This window comes from Vipera berus (assembly GCF_964194415.1).
Source record: "Vipera berus genome assembly, chromosome: 5".
Lineage (NCBI taxonomy): Eukaryota > Metazoa > Chordata > Lepidosauria > Squamata > Viperidae > Vipera > Vipera berus.
Genome location: NC_138207.1, coordinates 42,846,560 through 42,859,319, shown reverse-complemented (window position 1 = coordinate 42,859,319; position 12,760 = coordinate 42,846,560). Strand labels below are relative to the sequence as shown.

General features: G+C 37.5%; 1 protein-coding gene across 18 annotated transcripts in view; it reads right to left on the bottom strand.

Annotated features, from left to right (window-relative positions):
• The window catches only part of KIF1A (kinesin family member 1A), a gene marked incomplete at its 5' end in the record, with an annotated part of 89,435 nt that overhangs the window by 57,899 nt on the left and 18,776 nt on the right, over positions 1–12,760 (bottom strand). For all 18 annotated transcript variants that reach the window (XM_081328143.1, XM_081328157.1, XM_081328158.1 and 15 more), the window contains 7 exons: positions 1,201–1,266; positions 2,135–2,212; positions 3,055–3,166; positions 6,557–6,735; positions 8,459–8,524; positions 9,178–9,357; positions 11,941–12,017. In XM_081328143.1, coding sequence (XP_081184269.1) covers positions 1,201–1,266; positions 2,135–2,212; positions 3,055–3,166; positions 6,557–6,735; positions 8,459–8,524; positions 9,178–9,357; positions 11,941–12,017 — 758 coding nt within the window. The remainder of the gene's footprint in view (positions 1–1,200; positions 1,267–2,134; positions 2,213–3,054; positions 3,167–6,556; positions 6,736–8,458; positions 8,525–9,177; positions 9,358–11,940; positions 12,018–12,760) is intronic.

The window sequence follows — 12,760 nt, the reverse complement described above, 5'->3', positions numbered from 1 at the left end:
AGAATTTCATGGTTTTATGTTACCAAGGCAGATTTTAATAAGATTGGATCTGAAAACTAAACTGTGAATCTATATCAATTATATATCTCCTCCCAATGAAAACATATAACATAATCCAAACCAGTGTTCATTTTACTAATTTAGAGTAGTAGAGCAAAAGCAGACACAATTGAATCAAGAGACCAGAATCCATATCTTCATTCAGCCCCTGATTTTCTACATATCCTATTATCTGACATTGCTGTAATGCCATAATATCTTCCCTGCTCATTTGCAGAATAGACAAAATACAAAGATTATTCAGAGGGACAGAAGATGTGCTAGAATGTTTGTCACAGAATAGTGGTTGAGTGTTCTCATCAGCAGCCTTCTTGTATTATTTGCATGAAGGGCTCCTGTTTAATTAAAAGAGGTTTGCTGTTTATCCTGATTTTGGTACACTGAATTAAGTCTAAGAAAATAATTATCTGGACATGTGGAAGCACAGTTGCTGACCAACTGAAGGGATCTCACAAATATACCAGGTTCCTCCTTTAGATCTTCACCTAACATAGTGAAATTAGGGAACAAAGCAAAGGAAACAGGGTTGATGGCAGGGACAAAACATGTAGTCCCTTAGCCATTTAATACTGCAGAACATCTTCACACATATAAAGTGCATAAATACCAATAATACTATATCTATAATGTAAATAGATGTTTGTAATTATTTTTCCTTATTCACTGGCACATATATCAAGGTACTTTGAAATGTCTTAATTCTTTCTAAAGTAGTAAACCTGTGAATTCACATCTATCGATGTCAATTTAAATCTTTAGGTGTTAAATTCATACAGTTGTATGTTCCTCCATAGGCAAAAATAGAAAGTAATATAAGTGTCAAGACAGTGATATGTAACCTTCAAAACAGTCCTTGATTATTTTAATATTAATTCTCAGGATGGAGTCCTTAAATATTTTAATCTGAATTTTCAGACATTTACAACAAAAGAAGCTGGAATTCTGTATAAAGTTTCTTTTCCATTAGCAGATTAGTGATTTTTGAATTCAGGAGCAAAACTATATATGGGTTTTTTCCAGAAATCAAATGGTTGAGCCATACTTTTATTGAAGCATCTGTGAAATGAATTGGGAAAATAAAATTTTGTACTTTAGTTGTAAGAAAATGTTCTCCTCAGCTTATTTCAAAAGAACCCTTACCATCTCAGCTAGAGCAGAGATAACCTTTCCTAAGGTTGTTAGTGATTTATTGATGTTTGCTCCTTCCTGTGAAAATAAGGATATCCAATCAGTGTGGGATATTGAATTTTGATAAAAAATTTTGCACAAAAACATATTTAAGGTACTGAATCACTAACTTGCCAGAACCACCAGGAATTAGAGTTATATTACACATTCAAGTATCTATTTATTCAAAGCTACTGGTGGATAACTTTGCCATTCTTTCTTATCATAAAAGAGCTACTACATATGTATGTATGCCAATCTAGGATGTCACTGAAGAGTTCTATCTTCTAAAACCATAAAAACTTCAGATATTTTAGGATTGCAACCCAGAATTTCTAGCCAATATTGCTGGCTATGGATTCTAAAAACTGGATTCCCAGCACATCTGAAGGAATCAGGTTGGGGAAGACTGAGGCAAGCCAATCAAGTTTAGAAACTGTGTCCCAAACAGAAGATAATAGAATGTGTAAATACAGACAACATAAATGGTAGGTGAACAGAAATTGTTGTATGGAATTTTATCACAATTGGTTTGCTCTTCTCATAGTTCTGGCAAGTCTTTCATCATGCAGAACTCTTGCCTCATCCACATAATTATATAACAGGAAGGATGATCTTAGGCAATATTTTTTCACGCATAGCCTTCGCTTGTTTTCTGAGTGCTTCTTTCATTTTTATTTTCCTAACCATAGAAGGGCTAACAAACAACACTAAGAAGGAAAAAATGTAAGAGCTACAAAATATATTTTGATTTATAGTACTACAGGTTTTCTATCAGGATAAATCTATAGCTTTTCAAAGGATAATCTCATTCAACAGTTTTAAAACTTAATGTGCTAATTAATCCTTCCATAATCAAAGACATTTACATAAATATCTCCCTTAGTCCAGGTTCTTTTTTTCTTACCTTCAGTCTGGTGCCTTTTGCGCCAGTGGAGTCAGCCCGTTCACTTCCTGCAAGATCCACCAAGCTGATTTTGCTGACCTGAAATGAGCAAACAGATTAAATATTGCTTTATATCCACCACAGTATCTGCCTCTCAGATTATTCTCTAGCACTTGGGCATGATGGAGTATTTGATATTATTAAATGAAGTTTAACCATTGGGAAAAACAAAATATGAAAATTCAGAAAAGAGCCATCTCTGGGATGATCCCAGATTTTTCTAAATTGACTTAAATGAAGAAAAATTCGAGGCAATATATAAGAAAGCAGCAATGAAACAAGGATGCTTGGATACTTATATGGTGGAATAGACTCAAATGATATTGGAGAATAGGTGTTGCGTTGGGATTTAAACTGCCCGAATTCTTAGCAACCATAATATTTCCAAGAATCTGAACAGCACCCCTTCAAGCAGGAGCCAGGAGTTCAGGAGGATCCCCAAATTGTGTCCAGGATCTCTCTGAGGCATTGCAACCCCACCCAAAATGAGATTTAGCTTTAACTTTAAATTTGGTTCCCAGTATTAACCTATTATCACATAATTGGTATCACATCAAGCCTCACAAAGCTCTTTCTTTTTCTGTTTTAAAGTGCTGGCTCCAAACTTTCCCTCAAAGTCTCCTATCTTTTCTCAATGCAGAGAAAGATTGTCTATAGATATGTGACCGAAACTGAAGGGGGGAAAAAGCTGTCTTCCATTTGCTCCCTGTGCACTGATGCTTTTTACCACTCTCTTCATTGTATCACCAATTTAGTCCAACTGACAGCTGAACTGAGAGTCTTTGTGGTGGCTGGACAATAATTACAAGTGAGATGGTATCAGACTGCACGCATGAGTGCTCTTGGCCAGAAAATCAATGCATACTAATTTTTTAGTTCACCTTCTCAGTGGTGATGTCTGTCTCTGCATCGTGTCTCTTCTGGGTGAAGATAATATTGAAAACTGCATGCGAGCGGCTGCTGGTTTCATTCATATTAGTGGCTGCCACTGTCCTATTGAAGAAGAGTAACAGGGAATTTATTTATATTTCTTGCCAGGAAAGTAAAGTTGATAAGAACAAGCAAATACTAATAATATACAGATGTTTAAAATATCTTTCCTCGGTTTAGAACCTTTCAGATGTATTACTGTATTTCTCAGAACTCATAATTGTCATGGAAAACTGCCACAATGGCTATGAAATGTAATTTCAAAACATCTGGTTGGTACCAGGTCAAAAGTGTGTGTTTAGAAAACATTCGAATGTATGTTTTGCTAATTACAATTACATAAAGTAAAGCATCTCTCTTCAAAATGTTCAGACGGCTGCATCCCCTAGAACAGGGCTTTTCACAGATTTTACCACTTTTAGGACATGACAATATTTGAATACCACCAGTGCTTAGCAAGGTGTCAAAAACTTGGTGACTAAAAAAAAAGGGAGGGGATTTTGGGTTTTACTGATTAGATTAATTTGTTGTTATAGAAATGGCTAGTTTACAGTATTGTGGAAAAGTAAAAAGTTGAGGTTCAATGTTAATGCTTCCTTCTACTACAGGGGTGTCACACTCAATTTCATTGAGGGCCGCATCAGCATTGAGGTTGCCCTCAGGGGGCCGGGTGGGTATGGCCTGGGTGGGCGTGGCCTACTGGGTGGGCATGGCTAGAGTGCGTATGGCCTACTGGGTGGGCGTGGCCAGCTCTACATCATTCGCATCAAGGGTGCCTATGGGGGCCTGGGCAGGAGTGGGACAGATCTGAGGGTCTCTGGCAGAAGGAGGGTCTCTGGACCAGGGCCAAGGCAGTGGGGGCCGTTCCCTCACTGTTTCCAGGATGGCTTCATGGGCCGCATGAAACCACTTCGCGGGCCGGATCCGGCCCCCGGGCCTTGTGTTTGACATGTCTGTTCTAGTACAACAAAGGAAGTCAGAAGTCAATGCCTTTTCTTTTCTTTTTCCCTTCTCCCCCTCACTTTTTCCCCCTTTCCCCCACTGTGTCCTACTATTTGCTTTTGTGTTTTATTCTACAAGCTAATAAAATGTTACAAACTGTAGGGGAAAAAGGAGAAAAAGTACCAGTTTTAATTTCTTTGGTGGCAGTTCCTTTGCTGAATCACTTTCCCTTTGCACTGACAAATGTATGATGAATTTATTCATATTTATTAATATGCACCACTATCAGCTGGCTGGTCAGCCATTCTTTCCCTCACCCTCTTTTCTTCTTCCTCCCTGCTTTCTGAGCTCTCCTTCCACAGTGTAGTAAGAATGCACCCCCCCACCCCCCAGTCCCTTCACTGTACTCCTAAAGACACAGCGCAAAGCAAAAAAGGCTCACAAAAGCCCCCCAGAATAAAGAAACAATAAATTCTGTGTTTTTTTCTTTAAGCTGCTTCAGGCGTCTCACAGTGTTGTAGCCGGAGTCTGAAAAGCTCCGACAATTGCAAAAAGTGATAACCTTAAATTAAGTCTGTTTACCTACAAAGAAAACATGTTAAAAGCCATAGACAGACTCAGGATATGCAGGTAAAACTAATTACATTTGTTTAAAGGGATTAAACCTATGGAAGCAAACACTTTAGACTCATTGCTAGCCTTTGTGAAACAGACTAAAATATTCTAATAACCAAAGCACACAAACTGAGCCTCTGAATTACAAAATGCTATAAAAACTATGAAAATCCTTATGGTAACCCAATCAAGCTGCCAGTTGACCAGGAACCCACTGGCTTCTGAAATAAACCAACCTCCTTTCTGACAAGTTCATCTCTCAGCTTTTCATTTCATCAGTGCTGATTGCATTCTCTTGGCTGGAGAAAACGAACCAGGGGACCTTTTCTTCCAGCAACAGATTCTTCTTCCCTGTCTCTTTTTCCTCCCTGCCTGCTGAGCAATCCTTTCACAGCTTCTTCTCCATCCTCTTTCCCACCAAAACCTTCTTTTATATCCTCTCCTCTCCCCTACCCTTTTCTCCACGTTTCACCTCCAGCTATGTGCTGCTTCCGGAAGTGCCAATCACCTAAAGCCCTGCGGTGCTCCAGGGGCTTCTGCTGAGTCCTGACAGTCCTGCAGCTCCAGCTGCTTCTCCCTCAGGCTTGGGTCACTTCAATTCATTCCCCTCCTCCATTACACTTGTCTAGGAGGGTCACATACCACTTGCCATGTGCCAAAGTACCACTGGTGGTACACGTACCACCAATAGAAAAGCCCTGCCCTAGACTTGGCATAGCAGCTTCAAGGAATTTATCACTTTATCTTCATGTATGTGTACATACACAGCTGCACTGCATCACCCTCAATCTCAAAGAAAGTATTGTGTGCATGTATACATGCATGCACAGGTAACCTGGGAAGGCCCTCAAAATAGCCATGCCACATCATGAGAAGTGGAATGCCTTGAAGACTTGAAGAGTGGAGCACTTAAATTTGAATATTTGGCACAGCTTAATCCCGAACAATGGTCTTCTCCAAATGGGTGCCCTCTGTACCTATTGAACTCCCATCACTGTTCACCAAGCTATTGAGAATTTATTTAAATTGTAAGCCTTTATGTTTAGAGGCCAACAGGCAGGTAAAAAAGCAATGAATAATGAGAAAAAAATCAGTAAACAAGATGCATGACATGCTGACTCAAAGCTTGCAAAGTTAAAAGGTTTTTTTAATTCTAGAAGACTATAAGATGTTCCAGATCTACCCATCCCATTACCATCTCACTACTAACAGGAAGCACAAATATGTCCAGTTTTTGCTGAAAAAAATTTCCCCTCTTTTCTTCAACATCTCTCCACCTGTAAGTTTCTCAAACTAGAAGATACCATGGAGAACTAAACAACAACTGATGCTGGACAGTTGAAGCCTTACTATATTGAGTGGTACATAAATTATACTACTTAGATATAAATGAGCAAAAATAAAATAAAAACAAAAGTATAGTGTTTTTATAGCAGGAAAAATTGGGGAAAGAAGAGTAAAAATGTAATCCTTACGAGATCTATATAAAGGTGAAAACTCCTTTAGATCTCTATATCTGGGAATCCTTGGCTTCTCATCTTCTTTATGATTTCACTTCAATGTAATTCACTCCTTCTTTCTTGCTCTAGCTATGGAGATTGCTGCTAATGTGTATGTCCAATAGGGTAAAGTATTAAAATTCTGAAACTCACCAAAGAACTTGGACTTCAATCCATCTAGCAATATTTTCATAAGGCCAGTCATGAGACCATACTCTACGCCGTTCTTGTTTTGAATTATTTAAATTAGGGTTACTGCCCTCTCTCAGAACTATCAAAATATTCCCTGATATTTTTATAACAGTGACATTCCTGTGAAGGACTTGACTAAAAATAATAATTCTGAATGATTTCATAGGAATACCAGAATGAGATACATTTTCCTTGTTCTTTTTACCTTGCTTTGTTCCCAGAGTCCATTAAATCCTGAATATCATTGTATGAAGTAACAGCTAGTTTTGAGAGATCTTCAACATATGGTCCGAGGAGAGGATGCTCTCTGACCCTCAGGTTTCCTTTATTCTTGGGATTGAGGAGGTCACGCACACGCTCACAATATATTTCCATGTAACTCACCTGTAGGACAAATTGCACTTATTCTGAGAATGGTATATTTAAAAAACATTAGGGCAAGAGAAGCAGAGAAGGACACTAAATATCTTGTGGGCACTGACTGATATGCACAAGCTGCATTTCACATCTTCAACCCAGAACAAAAATTTACAGGTGCCAGCAAAGAAGAATGCAACATTGCATTTTATAAACGTGAGCAGATTTCAGAAATAAAGCCTGTAAACAAAAGGTATTTAGCTATGCAGGTAAGCATTTTCAATGGCAATCCTATTCACACAGAGGAGGAGCAAGACTGAATAAAGATAGTGGAAATCTCTTCCAGGTAAAATGCATACAATAGCTCTCTTTTCTACCAATTTTTTTTCTGAACTACCCTTTCTGTCTCTTATGAACCATAAGAACATGAGCCAATTGTGAAAGGGCTTTTCCAAGTCAATCCATATTTTGCAAGTCTGAAAATCTAGTCATTTTTGGCTGATGGCCTTGCATTGTTTAATCAGTTCTCCAAGAAAATGAAATGAAAATATTGAGTAGCTGAATAATGTCAACTATTCCACTACAAAGGTCTTCCAGCCACAAAACACATCTCCCAAATATTGATTGGGTAATTTACAAGGCTATTACCACAGCTGTCTTCCTGCCAGTAGAGAATCATCATTGTTGCACAGTAATGAAACACTTCAATGATAAACCTTGAGCTGATTGACAGAACTAGGTGAAGCCAGTTCGAATAAGCTACATTAGTATCCATATGGTTAAGTCCATTATATGAACACAGCCAGAGAACACAGATATTTTGTAATATGTGATCTTATTTTTCAGCTTACAAGTAGACTATATTGAATTTAAGAAGATAACCTGATCAACCAATAGGATAGGCATCCAGGCATTCTGAAGAATCACCGTCAGCCTGATCAATAGATAAGTCGATTGACACTGAAAGCTGATGGGATATTTACAGCTTATTAAGCTTTCTTTTTTCCATGTTGTAGTTCTAACTAACAAGTACACTATACCCATAGTTAAATGGCATTAATCAGTATATAAGGCACTTCCACACAGGCTAACAAAGCAGCTCTAGTTCTATCTGGCATTGTGCTGGTTGTCTGTATTTTGCCGCTAAACCTAATTTATTTCTGACACAATTGGAGGGTATTTCTGATTGCACAAAAGATATCCTTCCATTTGCAGCCCTGATGATTTGTAGGAGTTCTTCCTCATCCTATCACCTTGTTCTTGCCGTTTCTTTTCATCTCTACCTCAGAATAAACCACTAAACCACTAAGTAGTGTCTGTACAATTCCCTCCCAAGGTCAGAAAAGGTTAAGTTTACTTCCCAATATGCTTAGTGATCTTATTTAATACTTTCAAAAATGGGAAAATATTAAAGGGGCTGAAAATTCTGATCCTATCCTCTGGTAATTTCACTGAATGATTACTGCATCAATGACCCTCCCCACAATAACAACAATAACAACAACAACAACAATAATAATAATAATAATGAAAAAACTACTTAATAATTATCCTTGACCATAAAACAATTGTCCACACGTTATGAAACAAATCTGAAGATTCAGAAATACATTATTAGAGCACTTTTTTTTGCCAAGCACATTTTTCTTCAACTTTTATATTTCTGCAACCTCAGCATAATAAATTTTCTTTTGCTGCTCGAAACTACCTATAAAAATGATATTGAGTATTGGAAAGTTGCCAACTGTACCTCCACTGAGTAGGACATATTGTCATTTGTAGTGTCATTGATTCGAGAGAAGAGATCCTCGCACAGCTTCATAGCATGAGAAAGACAAAACAAAAGTTACAATTCTGTAACAACAGTACTATTTACATCATTTAAGTTTTCAAATTGTTTGTAAAAATAAATATTTTCCATAAATAATATTTGGGGAAAGGCTCTTAATTAATTGAAAAAAGGGATCTGGATAAAAATGTAAATTCCAACCAAATCTTGAATTTTTCTTTTTAATAGAGATATGCGATATTGCAGAAGGAACTATTCCCAATGACAACATCTCGCAATTCAAAAATTTCCATTGTTTTCTAAGCTATACTTTTGTACAAGCATACAAGTTGTTGAACTAATATGCCAATAGTGACCAACTAAGTGATTTACTCAGAGGTCTCCTTACTATGATGGAACTTTTAGTTGAAACTAAGTAAATCAATTCTATTTGTTCTACTGCTTCTCTTTCTTGAATTTTTAATAATCAGGGATAAATCCTTCTTTCGTTTCCATCTACCATTGTTCAATTCTATTCATGCCACAGGTTTCTATTTTCTGAAGATGTCACGGGATTTTATATTTCCACCCCTTTCCTGATTGTCACTTGTTAACAGAACTGCTTCATACGCTTCCTGTCCCAAACATTATTTTCTTGGATTTGTTTCTTACTTTGAGTTATTTCCCATTGTCATAATTACCTGGGGAATTATGCCTTGTTGGTCTTTCTCTTGTTTACCCATCATTGTATATGACTTGCCAGCCCCAGTCTGGCCATAGGCAAAAATGCAGACATTATAACCTTCAAAAGCGTGTTGCAGCATCTCCTCTCCAATGTCCAGATACACTTGTTTTTGAGAAGCATAGTTTATGTCTTCAGGCTGCTCAGAAAAAAGAAACAGAGATCACTGAGGAAAACTGGAAATGATTTGAGAGAAGACAAAGGAAAGAGGAAAAAAAATCTTTTCTCCCTCTGCACAATATAGTCAATTTGAAGCCTCCAAATTTTCTACTCCAATCCCCACAAACCTTGATCATTGGCCATTCTGACTGGGACAGATGACTGTTGCTATCCAAACACTTGGAGGGCAATAATACCTCTCCTTGATAGGAACTATTCTAAATTCATTAAATACTTAACTTGCAACCGTTTGTCTAACAATATTTAAATTGGCCCTGGAAAAAGTGTCCAACAAACTGTCCTCAAAAGACCATAGCACCAACTCTGCAGTCATGTGGTCACAATTCAAGTGGTTGGAACTCGGCTCACATTTATGCCTGTTGCAGCATCTTGAGGTCACATGATCACAATATGCTACTTTCCCAGCTGGCTTCAGACAAGCAAAATCAATTAGAGAAACTGGATTTGCTTAAAAACCAAGTGATTTGCTTAATGACTGCAGTAGTTCATTTTACGACTGTGGTAAAAATGGTCATAAAATTGGGTACAGTTGCATGATGCTTTGCTTAATGACCACATTGCTTAGCGACCAAAATTCCAGTCCCAATTGTGGTTGTAAGTCTAGGAATACATACATGCATACTTTTTTCCTAATAATTTTTGGAAAAAATAACTTTCATAATTACCAATAATTTAAAGTGGCTGTCCCTAAGAAAAAGGAAAAGTTGTGTGCATATGTCTGTTTGTAAGGGATGCTATCCCGATCCTGTCCCTTAAATATTTTCATTTGACAGGATCTCTATCTCTACTCTTTTAGCCTTCAGGAGCTATGAAGTCCTGGCTGTTTCCCCAAGCACTAGGCTAGGATGAAGGTTGAGCTGTGAGGATGACAGTCTGCTGCCAGAGGTAAAGGGTATTCTTGTTTTTAGCAATATTTTTAATGAATTATTGTGAGCTGCTTATTCATATGAGCTAGACAGCAATATAAATCCTGTCAGTAAATAAATAAAAAATAAAATAAAATTACTATTAATAATTGGTCATTGTAGGAATGCTGTGATGGACTTCATGTTAAAGCTTAATTGTTTTACTCCATATGCCTATAAAATAGCTTGTGTTTTCAGCCACCTTCTAATTTATCCAGTATACTATCTTTGCAGGATGGAAAAAGTACTTGCCATATTGGAAGGTACCAATTTTCAAAATATTTTATTGCTTCTTCTATCTACACTTTTAAATGTGTTGTTCTGTAGATCACAAAAGAATCCAGTTACAGATAATTTTCATTTAATTACCACAACTAAAACCAGAGGAAAGTGGTTGTTAAGCAAGATGACATGTGACTGCCCACACGACTGCTTTACTCAACAACTGCAATCTCGGCATTCCCAGTTGCAGTCATTAAAGAATCATGGAGGTCATTAACAGCAATAGCACTCAGACTGATTTACTGCTTCATAGCACATTACAGCCCTGTCTGAGGGGTTTACAGAGTTATATTGCAATCTGAGTCTTCTCTGAGTCTTCACTGTACTGACGGTGGAAGGATGGAAGGCCGACTCAATCTTGAGCCATTCAGGATTAAAACTCATGGCTATAGGCAGAGTTAGCCTGCAATACTGCATTCTAACCACTCCACCACCACAGCTCCTTAAGCAGACACAGTCCCAGGTAAGGAGTGTGGGGTGTCTTGGTGGGAAGGAGAACCATGAGAGGCTCAGCTCAGGAGCTGAAAATTCTCTCTTCTGAGATCCAAGCAGGATTCTCATCCCCTGAGGAAGAGATCCTCATACACAACCTGCTCAAGTCCTCTCAGGGCCTCCCATATCTGCCTGAAACATCCTACATTCCTCACCTTAGGGTGTTGCCCCTCTGCTCAGGAGCTGAAAATCCTGCTTGGATTTCAGCTCTCTCTCATCTCTAGGAGCTGCCTGAAAGAGCTGCCTGCTGAAGGATATCTGCTGTAAGTAGAAAGGAACTTTTTCCACAGGGTGCAGAAATGGAACTTAAATCATCAGGATTTCATGCACAGAATGGAACTTTATCTGCAAGGTGCAGAAATGGAACATAAATCATCAGGATTTAAACTCCACTTTTGCACCCCATGGGAGAATGTCAACTTTCCTCTCCACATAGAAGGGAATGCCATTGGCAGGATGTAGGAACAGAGCTCAAATCTCCAGGCTATAGGTAAGGAGCTTCTGGAATGCTTTCTAGTCCTTTTACCAGCAATGTCACCATCTGTATATATGTTTGCAATGTGAACACAACTTGCAATGCATATGCTCTTGGTCACATTAGAAGGAGGAAGTTTAAAATGGAGTAGTTGCTAACTTTTTAAGCTGTTGCCAACTGCCTCTCCTGTAGGGATACATTTTTCTAGCCAATCTGAGTTCCCATGTTAACAGAATGACCCAACAAAGTCCAATTCACAGTTACATATTTTTTCCAAGATTCAGTTTAATTGGAAAGAATAAAAAAAATTAAGTTTTAGTTTTTTGAAGCCTACACAAAGGAATCCCACAGCCAACCTCCCCTCCTTTGTGCCCTAATATTTACTTACAGTTGTGTGAGACCAGTAGGAATAGTCGAAGCTAAAACTTTTGGGTGTCTCTTTGGGTTGCTTTGGATTAATGATAGCTAGGAAGAAGCAGAGTAGAAACATTATACAAGGAATTAGTAAACATCATTTCTTGATTCAATAAACAGAAGTATCCGAATTCATAAAACTATCCAATATATGAATTTGAGAAACACTTTTTACCTGTACCTCCTAGAAAGTTAACACCCCATGTGCCCTCAAGAAAAGTTCAGGTTCATCACAAAGAATTGTTTAGTAATCTGTGAACTGGCTAGATGCATCATGACTTGGCATTGCAAAATCAAGTTACAAATATGCAAACAAAACATTTAAGTACAACATTTTTTCATATCTACAAATTTCTTTAAGATAAATCTCTCTCTTAGACAGACCAGTCGAAAAATGGTACTCTAAGTTTCCTAACAAATGTCAGATATTGTATTCATGAAGTAATGGGAGAAAAAGCAACAAGTTTTTACTAAAAAATGCAAAATAAATACCTTCAAATATTTTTATTCTCAAACCTTTCCTTCAGTAAGTTTTCTCCCAAAAGGAAAAATCTAAGTAGCTGTCATTATAAATATATTACTTCCCTGAAGACATACACAAAATGTACAACAGTGAATACAATTTACGCATACAATTTAAATAGTAAATAATCTAATATGAATCTTTATTATATCAAAAGTTAGGTACGTGTAAGAAGTCAATAGACTGAAGCAGAAATATGTAATTCTCTGAATATAAATTGATTCTCTATATTGGTCTATAAGGTCAAATAGATTAATATCATTATGGTAAC